Source organism: Mus caroli, chromosome 9, assembly GCF_900094665.2.
Source record: "Mus caroli chromosome 9, CAROLI_EIJ_v1.1, whole genome shotgun sequence".
NCBI lineage: Eukaryota > Metazoa > Chordata > Mammalia > Rodentia > Muridae > Mus > Mus caroli.
In genome coordinates, this window is record NC_034578.1 from 105,885,691 (window position 1) to 105,904,757 (window position 19,067).

The 19,067-nt window shown below is 46.1% G+C and overlaps 2 protein-coding genes across 7 annotated transcripts in view; one reads left to right on the forward strand and one right to left on the reverse strand.

Annotated features, from left to right (window-relative positions):
• The window catches only part of Setd2 (SET domain containing 2, histone lysine methyltransferase), an 86,048-nt gene extending 73,104 nt beyond the window's left edge, over positions 1 to 12,944 (forward strand). For all 5 annotated transcript variants that reach the window (XM_029481184.1, XM_029481185.1, XM_029481186.1 and 2 more), the window contains 3 exons: positions 9,748 to 9,828; positions 11,751 to 11,852; positions 12,154 to 12,944. In XM_029481184.1, the coding sequence (XP_029337044.1) occupies positions 9,748 to 9,828; positions 11,751 to 11,852; positions 12,154 to 12,315 (345 nt within the window). In that variant the 3' untranslated portion in view covers positions 12,316 to 12,944. The remainder of the gene's footprint in view (positions 1 to 9,747; positions 9,829 to 11,750; positions 11,853 to 12,153) is intronic.
• A 2,594-nt stretch (positions 12,945 to 15,538) lies between these two features.
• LOC110302545 (death domain-containing membrane protein NRADD) lies at positions 15,539 to 18,767 on the reverse strand. Of its 2 annotated transcripts, XM_029481915.1 has the most exons (6): positions 18,704 to 18,757; positions 17,997 to 18,095; positions 17,480 to 17,625; positions 16,459 to 16,648; positions 16,227 to 16,369; positions 15,539 to 16,140 (listed from the first exon to the last, which is right to left on the reverse strand). In XM_029481915.1, the coding sequence occupies exons 2-6, from the start codon at positions 18,077 to 18,079 to the stop codon at positions 15,824 to 15,826; spliced, it is 879 nt and encodes a 292-aa protein (XP_029337775.1). In that variant the 5' UTR covers positions 18,080 to 18,095; positions 18,704 to 18,757; the 3' UTR covers positions 15,539 to 15,823. The 2 variants fall into 2 exon arrangements, with proteins under 2 accessions (XP_029337775.1, XP_021029011.1); XM_021173352.1 differs by lacking the exon at positions 17,997 to 18,095 and having other exon boundaries at positions 18,704 to 18,767.
• Positions 18,768 to 19,067: the final 300 nt, after the last annotated feature.

Below are 19,067 nucleotides of genomic sequence, written 5' to 3' on the forward strand. Positions count from 1 at the left end.
ACCAGAAGAGGGCGTCAGATCTCATTACGGATGGTTGTGAGCCACCATGTGGTTGCTGGGATTTGAACTCAGGACCTTTGGAAGAGCAGTCGGTGCTCTTAACCACTGAGCCATCTCTCCAGCCCCGGCAGTTTTCTTTTTCTCAAGACAGAAAAGGAGGCACTTAAGTTATTAAGGATGAGTAGAAAGGGGCGAAAGAAGAAAACAAGAACGGAGAATGGAAGGCATGTAGGTGTTGGATCCATTCCTCTTATGTGTTGTTAACTTTCCTAGGAAATGTCTTCATTTCTGCACTCTGTGTTTGACAGGCATCTCATATTGTTACCCTGACTGGCCTGGAACTCTCTTTGTAGACAGTGATCTCTGAGCTTCTGCCTCCCACACACTGGGTTTATGGGATTGCAGGCATGTAAATGATGTAACAATAATGTAAAAAATACTTACATCAGTAAATAATGAATGAGCCAGGCCAGACTGAACTTAATTTCTCATTTGTTAGGTAGCTTCCATGTGGACCCGAGTTTTGGGAGAGCTTTGGTATTTTAAGAATACAAAGGAATCCTGAGATCTAAAACATAGAGAACTATTGTTTTAAGATTTATAATATGCATATTGCCTCACAACAGCCTATCATGTTTTACAATACCACATTCCTGTGATAATTGCAGTGTAACTTACCTTTTCTGGGCGTGTAACTGTTCATTTTAAACTGTTAGTGGTGGGATATAGCCAGGGTTAGGATTCAAGGTGTATACACATCATCACTGGTACAGGGATTAGCATGAACAAAGACTTGATTCTTGATTCCATATCCACAGCTACGACTACAAAAAAGTTTGATTAAAATGTTAAAAAATAAATAAACTTTTATTTAGGGAGGTCCTGGTTTTTGTTGGGGGGGGTTGTTTGGTTTTGTTTGTTTGTTTGTTTGTTTTCTGAGACAGGGTTTCTCTGTATTGCCCTGAAATTCACTTTGTAAACCAGGCTGGCCTTGAACTCAGAAATCTGCCTGTCTCTGCCTCCCAAATGCTGGGATTAAAGGCAAGGTCCACTGCCTGGCAACATCCTGTTTTATCCACTCTTCAGCATTACCAATAATTCATTCTTCGGTGCAGAATTTTGTTTCCATTTGTGATTTATTTGTTTATTTGTTTGGTTTTCAGACATGGTTTCTCAGTATAGTGCTGGCTGTCTGGAACTCAATCCGTAGATCAGGCTGGCTACTTGAGTGCTACCACCACTCCGTTGGAAACATTTTCTTTCATCTTGAAGAATTTTCTTTAGTATTTCCGATCTGGTGATTTTTGAGCTTGTTTTGTCTGGAAAAAGAAAAAAACTCTTATCCCTTTAAAAAATATTGAGTAGGCCAGGTGTGGTGCTGCATGCACTGGGAGGCAGAAACAGATGGATCTCATGAATTTGAGGCCAGCCAGGTCTACAGAGTGAGTTCTAGGACAATCAGGACTATACAAAGAAACCACTTTTTTAAAAAGCCCAAGTAAGCCAGGCGTGGTGGCACACGCCTTTCCCACGTGGTGGCACACTTGGGAGGCAGAGGCAGGCGGATTTCTGAGTTCGAGGACAGCCTGGTCTACAGAGTGAGTTCCAGGATGACCAGGACTATACAGGGGAGCCCTGTCTTGAATACTACTCCATTGTGTGATTGTACCACTGTTTACCCATGTACTGCTGACAGGCATCTCACTTTGCTTCCAGGTTCAGTTTCTTTGGGTAAACACCAAGGAACATAATTACTGAAATTATATGGTAGGAATATGTTTTAGCTTTGTAGGAAATATCTAGACTCTCATTTAGAGAAGGGTATTGTCACTGGGTATAGAATTCTATTCTATTTTATCCTATCCTATTCATAGAGAAGGTTTACCTGCCTGTAAGCTTGTATACTACAAGGCCAAAAGAAGGTGTCAGACCTCCCGGGAACTGGAATCACACAGGATTGCGAGCTGCCGTGAAGGTGCTGGGAATCAAACCCAGTTCCTCTGCAGGAGCAGCCAGTGCTGTTAACCAGTGAGCTGTTTCCCTAGACCCTGCATACCTGGATATAGAATTCTAAACTGACATGTTTCCCTACCTTTTTTTTTTTTTTGACAGGATCTTTGTACATAGCACTGTCTGTCTTGGTACTCCCTGTGTAGACCAGGCTGACCTCAAACTCACAGAGTCCATCTGCCTCTGCCTCCTGAGTTCTGGAATTAAAGACATGTGCCTGGCCTTCTTGTCAGTTTGTAAGGATATTATTCTTTTTTGTTTTGTTTGTTCAGACAGGGTCTTTCCTTGTAGCCTGATCTTGAACTTGATGTGGTCCTGCTGCCTTTTGTTGGTGTGTGTCACCACACCCTGCTTATAATTGTTCTGATGAGAAAGATGCATTTCTTTGTTCTTCCTTATATATTATTTCTTTTCTGTTTGATTTTCAACAACTTTATTGCTATATACTTCAGCTTTCTTGTAATTGATTGCACTATTATGAACCTGTATTGATACTGTTCATCAAACCTGCATTATTTTTTCTAGTCTGCCTTGGTACCATGTTGTGCTTTTCTCTGCAAGTCTCACTTGTATACATGTCTCTAGTCGGCTGGATTTGTCACAGGCCACTGTATCTCTCAATTTCCTTTTTGTTTTCAGTTTGTGTAGTTCCTGTTGTCTTCTCTGTAAAGATTATTGATGCTACTATTTATAATAAGCTAAATTCATCCAGTGGGTTTTCAAGTTAGAAGTATGCTTGTTATAAAAATTTGCTTTTGTTTTGTTTAAGACAGGGCTGTCTTAGAATTTAGTGTGTAGAGCAGACTGGTCTCAAATCCACAGACATGTTGCTTGCTTCTGCCTGCTTGGGTGCTGAGATTAAAGATGTGTGCCAGCACACCCAGCTGTCTTAGTCTCTGACCCATCAGTTTTATGTTTTCTTGTGTTTCTAGTGTAAACTCTAGACCAAAGCTTTCTGGGCTCTGTTAAGCACTTTGTTCAGACATAGTGGCTGAAAATGAAAAGGCAAGTGCTCCGTGATCTTTCCACCATTCTTTCCCTGGAGTATAAGGGCAAAAGGGCTGGGGTGGTCAGACTTGGGATCCTGAACAGGCCTTCGTCTAGATTGGATAGCTAGAACCTACTTCAGTGTATCTCTCTTAGCATGTTACAGTTGTGTTCATCTACCTAGCATATGTGTAGACAGGAGAAAGGCACTTAGAGGAAAGTCTTCATACCTTCATAAAAGTTCCATTTATTTTCCCTTGGTGTCTTGATTTAGATTATAAGCTCTTCAGAGTCATCCATACCTTTCATCATTGTAACAAGTTTTGGTTAATTCACAAACCTTGTGTGATACACAGAGGTTGAAAGACAGCTGAAACTGGGTCTTCTGCTTAGAGCACTGCTGTAGTAGAAGTTTGTGTCAGGTACTTTGAGATGCTCAGTAATCATCTCTTAAGAACATATAGCAGAGGGGCTGGAGAGAGGGCTCAGTGGGTAAGAGCACTGACTGCTCTTTCAGAGGTCTTGAGTTCAATTCCCAGCAACCACATGGTGGCTCACAACCATCTGTAATGGGATCTGATTCCTTCTTCTGGTGTGTCTGAAGACTGCTACAGTGTACCGATCATATAAATAAATAAATAAATAAATAAATAAATAAATAAATCTTCAAAAAAAACAAAGAATATTTAGCAGAGATGTCACAGGAATGGTTATTTTACCTATACAATTAAGGTCTGAACATTTGAAACAGGTTTATAAAATCATAAAAATCAAAATTGCAAGTAGTCAAAAATCTGGTATAGTAAGAATTTGGGTATATATGAAATACTGAGCAAGACAGAAACATAGAAGAGTAGGCTTGACTGTGGTTCCTGGTAGAGTTGCTCACTTAGTAAAATTCATGCCTTGGCTTCTGTTCTGATCATGGTTCCAAAGAGGCAAACAAAAACACACACCTTGCTGGGTTGTGGTGGCACACGCCTTTAATCCCAGGATTTAAGAGGTAGAGGCAGGCGGATTTCTGAGTCTGAGGCCAGCCGGTCTACAGAGTGAGTTCCAGGACAACCAGGCCTATACAGAAAAACCCTGTCTCGAAAAAACAAAAAAAAAGAAAAAAAATTGAAACTAAAACTGTCCCAGTGTTATCCAATTTTAGTATTTGTGGAGAAGGCCCCATTATTCAGTTAAATATCAGGAATGGAAGAGAGTGACAGGAAATATGACAAGTAGTGTGGAATTTCAGCTTGTTGGTTCAGGGTAGAAGCCGAGAAAACTCACTTCAGATATAGAAGCTTAAAAATGAAAGCTTTAGTTTTTTGAGTGCTCAGGGAGGCCGCTAGTTTGGCATCTGAACCACATCCCTGAAAGGAAGATTGTACAAAATTCTTAAAAGATGGGAACATGCTGGGCATGGTGGCGTATGCCTGTAATCCAAGCACTCGGGAGGCAGAGGCAGGCGGATTTCTGAGTTCGAGGACAGCCAGGGCTATACAGAGAAACCCTGTCTCGAAAAAACAAACAAACAAAAAAAAACAAAAACAAAAGGGGGGGGGGGAGACATAAAGTGACAGGGGAGCTGAAGGGACCTGCACTGTAATCCAGTTGTATTTTGATATTATGGGTTAAGAAAGGGAGCACCATTGGAGACTGGGCCCCATCCAGGGTCCTTAGTTTATACTCCTAGCTAGACATTAGGTCCGGAGCTAGCCAGAGTGATAAAGTGAAAGTGGGATAGGTGTTGGTTCCTAGGCCTGGGAGCATGACCTCATTTGAACTTCCCAGCAAGATGGGGAAGTGATGTTAAGATGTGTGGACTAAGACAAGTATTTACATCAGATGCTCTTCAGCTGTCGGGAAGCCCCAGCTCCCCTCAGGCCTCGGACCTTGAGTTTAGTTTCTCCCTGGAATCTGAAAACGAAACGTAGTACTTAGAATAAGATTCTTTTGCTTGTTCCCAACAAGCTGTTTGAGCTTCCTGCAGGATTCAGAATAGGAATGTGTTTCACAACCCAAACTGGGTCTTGCTTTGAATTGATCTCCGTTAAACTTATTGTGTGGCTCTGGTACTCACAGAGGATGTATGCTACAACAAACCAGGGGAAGGTGTACAGTGGGCACAAAGCTCTGGAAAGTGCTGGGTGGTAGTAAAAGCTTTTGGTGACTAGACTGAGCGCCTATTAGAGCCTTCCTTCTCTGTTTCCCTCCAGTGTGTTCCCCACTCTTGACCATCTTGTACTCTCTTCCATCATCCATCATGTGGTGAGTGCTAAGTCAAATCATCTTTGAGACCTCAGAACTGAACTGTGTTGACTGCTTGCGCAAGCGAGCGAGCAGTCTACTACTTACTTCCGCCTCCTGGATTAACGTTCATCTCCAGGTGTACATGTCTGTCCTGTGCTATAAAAACCAAGTTGCAGATGGTAGGATCTGCAGCCAGAGGTTTTCAGCTGTTGATCCTGTTTTGATTTGTTTTAGAGTTGGAATAATTTGCAACATAGTTCCATACAATATCACTAATGAAAAAGGAACCCAAAATTCATATTTGAAGGATTGTCAGAAACAAGAGGAAGTGGTTCAAGTTACTCAGTTAGCACGGTTGCTTATCAGCTCTGGGCTTGCCTTGCACTTGTAGGTGAGGTCTATGAGTAGAGGCCACTGGTTCCTAGTATTGGCTTAAAGGAGTGTAGATCCAGTGTGGCCTGTTTTCCTCTGAAGCATCATTGCTAGAATTTGGTTCATTAGCATCCGTTTTCTGTCATTCCCTGCCCCTGATTTATTTATTTATTTTGCTTAAACAAATTAAGAAGCAAAAGCAGCAGCTTTCTCCAGAAGCATCGGTGGCTGCTGGGTAGTGTGTCTGCGAGTGGTAGCAATTGTGTGTTCTCAAGACTTTCTTGATAGTTGGAATGTCTAAGCCGCGTGTGTGTCTGTGTGTGTGTCTGTCTGTCTGTCTGTCTGTGTGTCTGTGTCTGTCTGTCTGTCTGTGTCTGTGTCTGTGTGTGTCTGTGCGCAAGCGAGTGCTAGAGAGCTGAGGTTGAACTCGGAGTGTGTATTCCTGATGACTCAGCTTCTACTTCTACATCCATGCTGCCACCAAACGCAGTTTCTCATTGAGTAATTTTTTATTCACTTTACATCCTGCTTACTTACTGCCTTTACTCTTTACATTCTAAAGAGGACTTAACTGAAAAAAAAAAGAGGACTTAACTAAATCCATGAGAGAAACGATAGTAGGTAAATACTATTCTCTCCTTTTCAGAGCCCATCTTGCAGTGTAAGCCCTCTTCACCCCCTAAAAGGCACAGAACCTTTTGACTTAAGTATGTCTGTGTGCTTTACAAAGAACAAGCTCTGCTTTTGTCGTATCATTCATTTTCTTTGTGAGCACCAGGGCCACACAGTAGGCTTAAAGCCATTAGCAGTGAATGCAGATGAACTCAAAGTCCCAGTAATGGGAAGGTCCTGAGACTTTATCTCTTGTCATTTCCAAAAACGATTTCCTGGGAAGTCAAATGTATTATAGATGAAGGCTGACAGCAGAATGAGCTTCTAAAACCATTGAGGGCTGGTTTTCTCCCAAGCCCTCTTTCCTGATCATTTTGTTCTGTGTATTTATTTGACTGTCACTTACATAGGCTCGCACCAACATTATCCCTTGCCTTCATATATCACATGACCCAAACGCAGGAGAGGGCAAACTGCTTTTTTTTATGTAAGAGTCTTCACCATAGTTTTATTTTCTCAAATGTTAGTAAGGCTTCTTTCTCTACAGGCATGTGCTCTAACCTATCATGAGTTGAGGGCCATTCAGTCCAGGCTGGTGTCTTTTCTGGTGCTAAAGAATGTTTCGTAGGCAATAGGAGTATATTGTTGGAAATGCTAAAATATCTAGTGGAACTGTTGGAGAATTGGGAGGATCCCAAAATGTTTCCTGGCAGTAACAAGTGTTGTCTTTGGCTCTGGCTTTGCTTTTTGGCTTGGCATTGGGCTTAAGTACCTGTTAGTGCCTGAGATGATTCCCATGCCATACAGACTCAATGGTTTTAGCTCATGGATTGCATTCATGATCAATTTGACATACAAGTCTGGCATCCTTCATTTGAACACATTCTCTCTCAGTCCCAGCTGATCAGCATTAAAAGCCCATGAGTGTCCTCCTGAGCTCAGCGCACTGCACCATGCCTTATCACTGTGTATTTAAGACTCTCCCAGTATTGCCAAGTTGGATTGAGTTAGAAAGTGACTATAGTACATTGAATTTCTTTAGCTTTCTTTATTTTATGTGTATGAGTGTTTTGCCTGCTTGTATGTCTGTGCACCATTTGTGTGCCTAGGGCTTGTATAGGCCAGAAGAGGGTATCTGAATCTTTGGAACTGGGATTAACAAATGTTTGTGGGGTGCTATGTGGGTGCTGGGAATCAAACCTGGGTGCTTTGGAAGAACAGTCCATATTCTTAACTGCAGAGTCATCTTTCCAGCCCTTCTCTCCTCTCTCTCTTCCCCCTGCCTCTCTTCCCCCTCCCCTGTGTAGACCAGGTTACCTTGAACTTGCTAGGTGGCCAAGGATGACCTTGAACCTACTGATCCTCTTGTCTCTACCTCTCAAGTGCTGGGATTACAGGCATGCATCACCATGCCAAGTTTATGCAGTGCTGGGGATCAAACTCAGGACTTCCTGCATGCTGGACGAGTACTCTACCAACTGAGCTACAAACCTAGTTCCAGATTAATTTACCTTTCTGAAAATCCATTCTTTAGGGCAGTGGTTCTCAACCTTCCTAATGCTGCAACCCTTTAGCACAGTTCCTTGTGTTGTGGTGATTCCCAATCATAAAATTATTTTCATTGCTACTTCATAATTGTCATTTTGTTACTATTACGGATCATAATGTTCTGTATAAATCATCTGTGTTGACTCTTGTGAAAAGGTTTGTTGGACAGCTTTCAGGGGTCAAAACCCACAGACTGAGAACCGGTAGTTTAGAGGGAGCAGAACCTTTAAGGTCCTGGTGATGTCATCACATTTGAAGGCATTTTGTGGATTCCTTGTATTTTTACTCATTTCTGAGATCTGTAAGAGAATATCTGGGGATACGCTTGCTTCTTGCCTTAAATATAATTTGTCTTAAAAGGTGGTCTCACTCTGTCATCCCAGTTGTTCTAAAGCTTACTGTGTAGCCTAGGCTGGTCTTGAAGTTACTTGGAGCTATCCTCTTGCCTCAGCTTCTCAAGTGCTGGTAGCACAGGTTTAAGCCACCTTGCTCATATAGTCAGAGAGTTCTGGATCTCTGGCTGCCTGGTATTTTACTGAGTGGTACATGCATACAGGGGAGACTGTGATCAGTCTCAAGGCAAACTGTGTGACACACTTGTAAGCCCAGTGCTCAGGAGCCTGAGGCAGAAGGAACTGCAAATCAAAATAGAGTTTCTTATGGGTTTTGTTTCAGTTTTTCTCTAGAAAAGAGGGAGGGAGGTCTTTTTACTCCTCAGTCCCACCTCCCATATAGCCAGGAGAAGAGAGAAATAGCAAGTATGTATGTAAAGCCTTGCTAACTAATCACCTCTGGGCAATCCAAAAGGCACCTGTTTTCTGAAGCAGAAAGTATAAGCAGAGGGACTCGCAGGGTCCTCAACACAGAGGCTTTGTACTGTGTGCGGACGTAGGCGAGAGAGAACTGCAGAATAGAGCTTGGGTATCAAAAACTGCATTACTCTAAACCCCTGGTGAAAATGTGAACAGGGCTTGGAGAGAAGGCTTACTGGTTAAGAGCATTTAATTGTCCTGCAGTGGACCTGAGTCAATTTCCAGAAGCCCGTTGAATGGGTCACATCCAAGTCTAGTTCCGAGGGAATCTGATGCCTCTGGCTTCTGTGGATGCCCACACTCAGTACACATACCTACACATGCACACACACACATATTCATAATTAAAGATAATAAAAATAGGGACTAGAGCCGGGCAGTGGTGATATGCACCTTTAATCCCAGCTCTCAGTGGGGCAGAGGTTAGTGAATCTCTGTGGATCTCTGCCTAGTGTAGACACCCAGTTCCAGAACAGCCAAGGCTACATAATCCTGTCTCAAAAAATACCTGTTGGCTCTAAGCTGAGCAGATATAACTCTAGGTATAAACTCAGATGTATATAAATCTTTTTTTTTAATTAGAAACATAATAGCACCAGCTGATATTCCTAGAGCATGAAAATTTGTGTTCCAAGAGGAATGTTCATAATTATTTTTTTCCATGGGAAGGGCATTCTAGTATGCACATGGCTTGTATACTGGGGCTGATAGCTCATGACCTCTTGGTCTTTTAAGACAGGATCTCTTGTTCCTTGCGTTGAGACTGTCGTATGTAGTCTAGGCAGCTCCACGTTGGAAGGAAAAGTGGAGGAGTACCAAGGACTTCAGAATGGAGCCCTTAACTTTGTTCTGGAATGCTAACATGTCAGACTAGACAGACTAAGTCACTTTGAGTGTGGATAGTGCACACCCTGCACAGCGAGCACCTATGAAGCACCTCCAAGTGTATGGCTACATGAAAGATGGAGCTCGGACCTATGGTGGAGGATTGGAATTAGGCTTCTAAGGAGACCAGGGTCAGGTGGTTGATTTTGAAAATCTTAGTAAAGGAGTCTCCAAACCTTGTCCTTTGGTTGGGTTAGCCCACTAGGAGAAAGACGTGTGCGTGCTGGGACAGCAGGGCAGGAGACACCTCATGTCAGCATTATTGTGTTTCTCTTTCTAGACATCAAAAAAGCCCAAGACAGCAGAAGCAGACACCTCCAGTGAGCTGGCAAAGAAAAGCAAAGAAGTATTCAGAAAAGAGGTAAGGCTTGGAAGATGTCCTCTGCCTTGGTGTGAGCTCTTTGTGTCTTGCCTAAGTATGTGCATCTGTCTGGTCTGAAGATGGGTTAGCTTGTATCTCTTGGCCCAAAGTATTGCTTTACCTGTCAAGAATTCCATAACTGTCTCCTACTGGCCTGAGGGGAGTCCATCTGCCAACATGTTTGCTGTGTCACTGTGGGCCTTCTATAGCATCTAAGACACCAGAAAGCTATGTACAGCATTAGGCTTATTGCGGTATCAGGTGCAAGGAATTGTTTGCATGATTTGAGTATGTAGTTGTTTATGAGGACACATTGGTATGTCTCTTTACAACTAGTAAGCACTCTGGTATTTGTTACATCAGCCCTTGAGATAAACAAGACTGGGATTGTTGTTCCTAGAGAAACTTTTAAGATCAGAACTCTTAAATTGAATCTCAGATCTCTGATCAAACTATAGTTCTCTTCCTGTGCTGTCGATTGGTAGCTGCCTACTCCATCCTCCCAATGTCTGTCTCCACCCATCAGGACACGGTGGGGAGAGAGGTGCCATGACACGTGTGGAGCTCGTGGGAGAGGATGCCTTTTCCCCTGAGTCATCTCACCAGCCCCCAGGTCCTAAACTCTAGTCATCGTTCATTGATAGGGTTCATAACAGACCTGTGAAGACTTGCAACTGTGTAAGAAGTGGGCCCTGACAGGGTTGGAAACCAGTGCTTAGAGTATCATGAAAGGCTTGAATGGCTTGAATCTAGGTTAAGAACTGGTCAGATGGATCAGGAAGGTAAAGGTAGCATGAGAAGGAACAGAAGCAAGAGAATGTCACCTCTTTCCTGAGCACTGGTCACGTGAGGGGTGTGGAGTCTAAGGCTGGACAATATTGTGACCTTCCGTGTAGTGCTTTGTGTTGAGGTTTAGGGAACCACTGATTTGAAGCTGAGAACAATCAGACCTTGACTAAGGGGGGGTTGTGTTGAAAGGAGGAAAATGTGGAGGCCAGGCAATCACCTTACATCCTTTTAGTAAGAGGTTCATCCAGCCAGCTGTGGCAGTTGGACAGAAAAAGGCAGTTCAAAAGGCTTTTGTAGGCAAGACAGGGTCGAGGATTTTAGGGATGGAGAGTCCCTGCCCTGTTGGGGTCACTTCCTTGAAGTAGCTGTCAGTGTCTTCTGTCTTCCTTCTTCCTTTTCCTCTGTGACCTTATACCATAATTGCTTGATCTTGACCCTGACACCTAAAAGAGTTAGTGGGTAGGACAAACCTTACAGAAGTAGCCGAGAAGAGGGCATTGGAGATGGTGGGGTGACGAGTCCTGTCCTGCATCGTCCTTCTGGCTGTTACCCATGAGTCCATGTGCTTTTGGTGTTTATGGTCTATTAATATTTACAGGCTTGAAGTAATCTCTAAGGGCAAAATGCCTACCTGGAGATTCTAAGGTTGCAAAAGCCTCTGTTAACTCAAAAATAGCTGCCTGCCTGCCCTGCCTTGCCTCCAGGGTCTAGAGAACCTAGCCACTAACTCCACAGTGCTAGACAAGCACTCTACCAACTGAGCTAGAGCCCCAGCCATGAGAATCTCTGTTTATGATGGAGAAGCCCTTGTGGCCTAATTACCTATTACAGATTTCAGCCTTTAAGACAATGACCTTGGCAACATTTGAATTTTACTCAAAAGAAACTGGAGGCTACAGCCTAACCTTGTTGTTGGTGCCTGCAGCTGCCTCTCAGTGAGGTGTGGCTAAGGAGGCTCATTTCCTTTCAGGGCTGGGCAGGATCACTCTATTGCATCTCATTGACTTCCTAGGATTGTTGGCCTAGACCAGCAGCTGAGGGAGGAAAAGGGGCAGTTTGCTATGCTTTTGCTGCCTTTTCTAATGATCCTATCTGCACAGTTGAGCAGCATGTCTCCTACCTTCTGTCTGCAGATGTCTCAGTTCATTGTCCAGTGCCTGAATCCTTACCGGAAACCTGACTGCAAGGTGGGCAGGATCACCACCACTGAAGATTTCAAGCACCTCGCTCGAAAGGTACTTCCCATGCTTCTAATCTATTGGTTTTCTTAGCAATCTATGTACCTTCAAAGATACTCTCTATCAGGAAGTATGGTTTATGTGCTAGATGCTAAGGCTTGGGGCCCAGGAGTGTGAGGCAAGGTTCAGAGGTAGGAAAGGAGATAGCTAAGAGACTTTGAAAGCTGGGTTTCTCCTGTGTCCTGTACCAGCTTGCCCCAATCCACCCTTTGAGTTAATTCCAAGCCTGTCCTCCCTGTCAAATCATTGTCCCTTCTTCTGATGGTATCTGTGCTCTCTCCTTCTGTGCCCTGAACAGCTGACTCATGGAGTTATGAATAAGGAGCTGAAGTACTGTAAGAACCCAGAGGACCTGGAGTGCAATGAGAATGTGAAACACAAAACCAAGGAGTACATCAAGAAGTACATGCAGAAGTTTGGGGCTGTTTACAAACCTAAAGAGGACACTGAACTAGAGTGACCTCAGGCCAGAGTGGAGTATGAGCAGAAAGAATGAATCCTGTGGCTTCTGCCCTACCCCACGGCCAAGGCTGTGCTACTGATGTGATGACCCACCATCCTGAGCAGTTCAAACCTGCAGGTGTCAGCTGTAAGCTGCAAAAGTGAGCTCTGACTCCAAATGACCCCTAGTTGTGAGCTGTTGGTGTAACAGCTACAGGCCATCAGAGGCAGTAGCCTAGGGAAGACCTTGGCCACACGACCCCATTCTCAAATCTGGGTCTCCCCCTTGGCGGTGCTGTCAGCGCACAGACCCATGCGCACCTCCCCCAGATCCTTTACCCTGACGATATGTATTATATTTTAATGTATATGTGAAGATATTGAAAATAATTTGTTTTTCCTGGTTTTTGTTCTGTTTTTGTTTGCTGTTAGCATCTATGTGCTGGAATCAAGGAAAGACTTTGTGAGGATAGTATAAATTCTCCTGCAAGGTTGAATTTGTTATCATGTAAATATTCCAAAGCAGGCTGCCTTGTGGTTTGGCCAGCCTTGTGCTATGTTGATAAGATTGATTTACTGCTTAAGATCACTTTACTTTATCCAATTTTTACTGAACTTTTTATGTAAAAAATAAAATCAATTAAAGAACTTGGAATGTGTGCTCCCTCAAAATTAATCAAGTTTGTTTGTGTTGATGTGAAAGGATGTAGTGGTCCTGGTGTGTGGAGGCTAAGATTGACCTTTCTACTGCAGTTTATTATAAGTTTTGTTCTTGGGGCTGAGCTTACTTGAGACAATTTAGTCATTCCAGACCAGAGGATGTCTGTCCTGAGACCTCATTGCCACTGGCTTGTTTTAATTTGGCTAGTGGGTCAATCAAGAGAAAATGTCTTCTCTCTTGGCTGGAGAATGTTACTGGACCATTTTGCCATCAGACCTCACTTCTCCCATCCCACAGGAGTGTTCCTTCAGTGTGTGGGTCCTAGCTTCTCGCTTTACTTTACACCAGGCCTAGACAAAAAGGAAAGCAGCAAAGGACAGGACAGCTGTGGAAGGGGTGCAGGCACCGGCATATGGTAAGAGTGTCTGTGTATTCTAGATGCAGGCTCGGCAGTGGCCTCTTTGGTGATGAGTTTTCAACAGAGAGAAGTTCATACTAGATTGGGGCCCATGTGTTCCTCACGAATGTGATTCTGCTTTGCAAAGCAAGGCTTGGTTGAGGCCTGACAGAAATTAGAGCACCTTTTGCCTGTACTAAGCATTTCAGAGATTAGGGTGTGTCCTTACAACTCTTAGAGAAATTGGCACTGTGGGTAAGACTTAAGACCAAGCAAGCTGGGCTGGAGAGATGGCTCAGCCGTTAAGAGCACTGACTGTTCTTCCAGAGGTCCTGAGTTCAGTTCCCAGCAACCACATGGTGGCTCAGAACCATCTGTAATGGTATCCGATGCCCTCTCCTGGTGTGTGTCTGAAGACAGCTACAGTGTACATGTACATAAAAAAGTAAAATAAAAGACCAAGCAAACTTCACTCACTCATTTACAATCCTATATTAGAGGGCAGAGATTCTTTATGGTCATGCATGCTGTGTAGCAAGTTTCCCATCACTACCTCTGAGGGCTCGGCTACAAGTGTGTAGATGATCAAGTACCTTAAATAAAATGGCATAGTTCATACCTGTAGTCTACCCGCACAGATCCTGGCTATCTCTGGATTACTTCCAGCCTAATAGTTGATCAGCAATACATGAATGTGGACCCTAGACACTATGAACTAATAGTTCATAGTGAACTAATAGTTCTTCACTTTGTAACTTAAATGCACGTTGTTGTATTAAGTGGACCATAATTCACTCAACCCTTGACAATTTCTAGTTGTGTCTGTTACGGTGAGTTTTCGTGTTTTTCCAAGGAAATTGAGGCAGCCTCCAGTCAGAGTGGTGATGTAGGCGTCAAGTTTTAGAAGACCTTTTGAGATGTTTTACTTTTCTTGTTCCCTGCCACAAATGTTTTTTACCTTCCCTCCATATGCCTTCCTGTTGGCATGACCTAAGTAGGGACAGTGTGTGCCAGTCTGTTCATGGAAAATGTTATGCTCACCTGCTGACGCAGTCCTTGGTGGCCCAGCAGCAGACTGCTAGAGTGGAGTGTGAGCTTCCCAGCGTGCTGATCTGAGACTTTCCTGGTTTTTTCTCTTGTCATTAGGGATTAGCCTGAGGGCCTTCTTAGGATGAGCCCTCCCCTGGTTTTGCTTTTTGTTTTGAGATGTTCTCACTCTGTGCCCTGGCTGGCATCAAACCCATGATGATCTTACGTCAGCCTCCTGAGCACAGGGGCTACAGGTGTGAGGCACTATGGCTGGCTGCCGCTTATTTTAACCAAGATGTTATTACACGGCTCTTTCTGCGGAGCAACAGTAGAAGCAGCTTACAGTGTGCCTCCTCATACAAAGCAGCAGGCGACTCCTACGAGCATCTCAGTGCAGTGAGGGGGCAGGGTCTACCTTGGCCTCCACTTCACCATGATCAGACCTCAGGTCTTCTCAGAGAGTCTGGATGAACTAAAGCCCTTTCATCCATTGCACTGGTCTTTCCTAGAAGGCAGAGCGACCCAGCTACCTGTGCCCACTTGAGGATGTGTGTGTGTGTGTGTGTGTGGAAGTACAGGTGGCTTGGCTCGACGCCCTGTCCTGAACAGCCTGCTTGCCCACTTGTGTTCAAATCACATGCACAGCTGTGGAAGCCTGGGTGGAATTCCTCAGCCTGGGTGGCAGTCTGCTCTTTTTATTTTGTAACTCTGGAGATTGAACCTAGGACCTTGAGTGTGCTAGACAAGTGCCCTGCCAGTGAGCTGTATGCTCAGCCAGAGTCCCAGTGTTGAAACGTCATCTTTTTCTTGTCTAAAGATGACCTGATGTCTTCGACAACTACTCACCACAACCACCTTGCCTCTTCCCTGTCACAGCACAGGTCACGCAAAGGGTCCTTGGGTGCATCATGGGAACCTCAGGGGTAGAGGACTTATTAAATATGCCTCCACTAAGCTAAGAAGACTGGAGTTCAGGAGGAGACATGACTTGTTAATGTCATCCAAACACTGAAGGGCAGGAGGGTGAACTCCAGCCTGGTCCTCCACAGCCCATGTACAGAAGCGCCCCACCTCCTTCCCATATCCCCAAGTCCTTATCTGGGTCTCTTTCACAGCTACCCCAACTGTCTTACAGGTCCAAGGAGCCAAGCAGGCTAGAACAAAACTCTAAAGGTGCCTTTAATATGTGATTCTTAAAAAGAAATAGAAAAAATAACGAGCACATAAAGGGGCAGAACGAGAATCTATGGGCAAAGCCATGCCCACTCTCTTACCCATCCCCCCACGTCCCTCGCTTCTATCTTGGAGAGGATGGAGAAGGAACATGAAGTGGCCGGATCTTTTGTGTTCTGCCGCCACAACAGCAGGCTGAAGCCAGAGAAGTACTAGGAAGCCCATGAAGGACATGAGGCCAGGGCAGGCAGCCCTGGGAGGCGGCACTCACACCACCGAGGAGCCCTCAGCTGTCGAGCTCAAAACCTGAACCACATCTTCTCGGCCTATGGCAGCCAGAGCATCCTCCAGCACTCTGAGGGTAGCTCTACTGCCTTCTTGGGCAGCCCAGTTCCTTAGCAGGGTATAGGCTGGCATTTGGTCACAGGCCATGGTTTCCACAGCCTCAGCTTGGTAGCCAAGGTGGCCTGCCAGCCCCTGCCAGCCCTTGGCTGGCTCACCCATCATCAGGAGCCGCTGGACTTCCTCCTGCTGCTGCTGTGGAATATGCAGGTAAAGCTGGCAGCCAAGGTCCGGGTGTGGTCCTGGGTGGGAAGAGAGAAGTGTTAGTGGGTAGGAGAGGCACTAGTTAAATACAAAGGCCTACAGACAGACTAGGAAACATGCTCACCCTGGCTGGGAATACAGGGCTCCAGACCAGGAGGAGAGTCCACGAAGACGTTGCTGTCACCACGCCGCTGGTCCCTGTCAGGGTCCCCTAGCTCTACAGTCCGAGCTTTAGCCAACTGTTGCCTTTGCTTATGTGAGCGCCAGCTGTAGGGGGCAGAGGGCACTAAGACAAGGAACTGCCTCAGAGTCCAGGCATGGAGGGGATGCCACAGGACAGGACCCAGACCACCTACCATTTGAAGGCCACATAGGCAAGCAGACCAAGGATCACTGTAGCTAGGAGAGCACAGTAGACAGGAATGATGTTGCTCGAGGCCCCTGGAGGCTCAGGGGGAAATAGGGAGGAGGTATTGGGGGCTAGGGCTCCCCCAGCTCCTACCCACATTCCTTCCCTGTCCCCGTCCTGCCCCTGCAGGGCTATATCTGTGAAGACAGACAGTGGTCAAGATAGGTAGACCATCTTGGCAGAACATTCCAAAAGCAATAGAGTTTACCATGTAAAGGACTACATGGCTGGCCCTGGAGCGGCAAGAATGGCTCAGCAGACAGACACGTGCCACCAAGTATGACAACCTGAGTCTGATCCCCCCAGGATCCACATGGTAGGAAGGGAGAGTCTCTGAACCACATGTGCCTGCTAAGTGGTTACTGGGGCTTGTTCCGCCTCAGGACAAGAGTTTTGTTCCCAACACCACATTGGATGGATCACAGCCACCTTTAACTCAATCTCCAGGAGGGGGTTGATGCCCTCTTACAGCCTCTGTGGGCACTCTCACACACAGACGTGCACATAGGTACACGTAAATGGCCCTCTGCTTGCCATTGTGGACAGTCACTCCCAGATGTGCCCAGATGTGCCTTGTCATCCTCCAGAAGCATCCAAGGTCTTGCTATTGCATCTTCTCCTTCTAAACGCACAGCAGGCTCTCCTCTGGAAGCCTTCCTTGACCTCTCTCCTCCCACCCTGGTTGCACCACCTCTGCTTACCACAGCACAAGATTGGTCGGCTTCCAGGGTAGACTGTGAGAGCACACTGATGTGTGCTGGTGTCATGGGATCATAAGAATAAAACTTAACTGGAAGTAAACACTGGTGCTCTCTCACTTCTGCCTTAAGTCCAATGACTAGTCCTTGTACCCAGTGTAGACAGGGTTCAAGGGTCAGGGACTAAAGAGCCCATGAATGGACTTGTACACGACCCACTCTACCTCCCAATCTGCCTGCTACCTAGGATCTGGGACAAGGAATGCCTACCTGAATAGACCACACCTTTGCTGACGTTATAAAGCATGGTGCTGCCAGGCGCTGCCTGCTGGGCTGTTTCTTGGTGAAGGGGAGCTGTGCAGAGAACTGAGCTGATGGAGCCTGGAGCCGGCTCCTCTTGAGTCTCAGAAGGAACTCTGCAGGAATATGAGGAGATCCTCAGATCTGCTGTCAGGAGTCCCTGGGGGCAGCGTGTGTGTCCATCCTGACTCACACCAGGGCTGGAACAGTTTCTCCTTCTGTGTCAAAAAGGTGGAGGTAACAACTGGCTCCTGCTAGCCAAAGCATGGGGTACAGCTCAGGATAGAAATCACCCGATCTCAAAGACCTTCCCAAATACCTGGGCTGAATCTGGGGATGTTAAAAAGTGGGTAAAGATACATGGACTGTGACCCTATCTCAGGCTGAAACATCCCTAGGAACTAGTGATCATACACATCTGCCAAAACCCAGCAGCCCAAGGTCCCCAGGCAAGCCCGCTTACACTGCCTAATGCTCCCTCTGTTACCTCCAGGGCCAGTGGCCAGCCCTTTCCTGGGCAGGGACTAAGTGAACTGATACCTTAATGGGTTCAGCAAACTCATAGACCATACAGATCTCAGAGGGCCTGAAAAGGAAGAACAGGGCCAACTCAGACCAAGGACCCACCTGGACCCTAGAGTACTAAATCTGCTGAAACTACTTACTCCCTGCAGTCTACGGAGGAGGAGAGGCTCCAGATCTGAAAGGAGGAGAGATCTGGCTTGGATAAGTAAGAGACTAAAAGAGGCCCTTCAAGTCCCCAGTGGCTACTGCTGCATAGCCAAAGGATCTAACACGTGGTGTGTCTATAGTAGGGCTATCAGCAGTTCGGTGCTGTAGTCAGGTAAGCCTCTGATGTGGGTGGCCCCTTTATGGACTTTGTATCTTTGTGTCGCCACATTGGGACTTGGGGGCTTCTGGGATCCTTGGTGGGTGGGCCTGTAAACCAGTAGCAGCAGACAGGCCTTGGAATCTGCCCCACCCATCCTGAGCAGCCGGAGTGGAACTTCTTCAGGGCTCCCCACCCATCTCCAAGCCCAAAATGGGAAGAAACAATTCAACAGTCCCTGCAGGCCCATACACACCCCAACACAGACGCTGGTACCCACAGGATCAGAGCACTAAAGGCGGGAGACAGAGAAAGTTCTGGCCCCTTCCACCTAGCAAGAGCCCGGCTAGTCATTCCCTCCTAACCTTCGGCGGCCACCCCTCCGAGAGTGCCAGGATCCACTCAGCTAGGAAGACGACGGGATTCCCTGGAGAGGGCAGGTTCCGGTCTGCCCAAGAGTGAGCCAAGGCAAGGGGCGGGCCAGTGTGTGTGGGGGGTGGTGTTGAAGAGGGGAGCAGGACAATGAAGAGGCGGGGCCGAGCTCGAGGGCGCGGTCCCGCCCCCGCCCCACGCCGGAGCACGCAGAAGCACTCGGAGTTCACAGAAGCCGACACCGGCCTGCCTGGCAGAGCAGGCCACTGGCATGCAAACGCCATGCAATGGACCGCGAGAGCTGAGAACCAGGAGTCAGGAAACGGCTGGCAAAGCCAGAGGCGCCTCCGCTGGCTA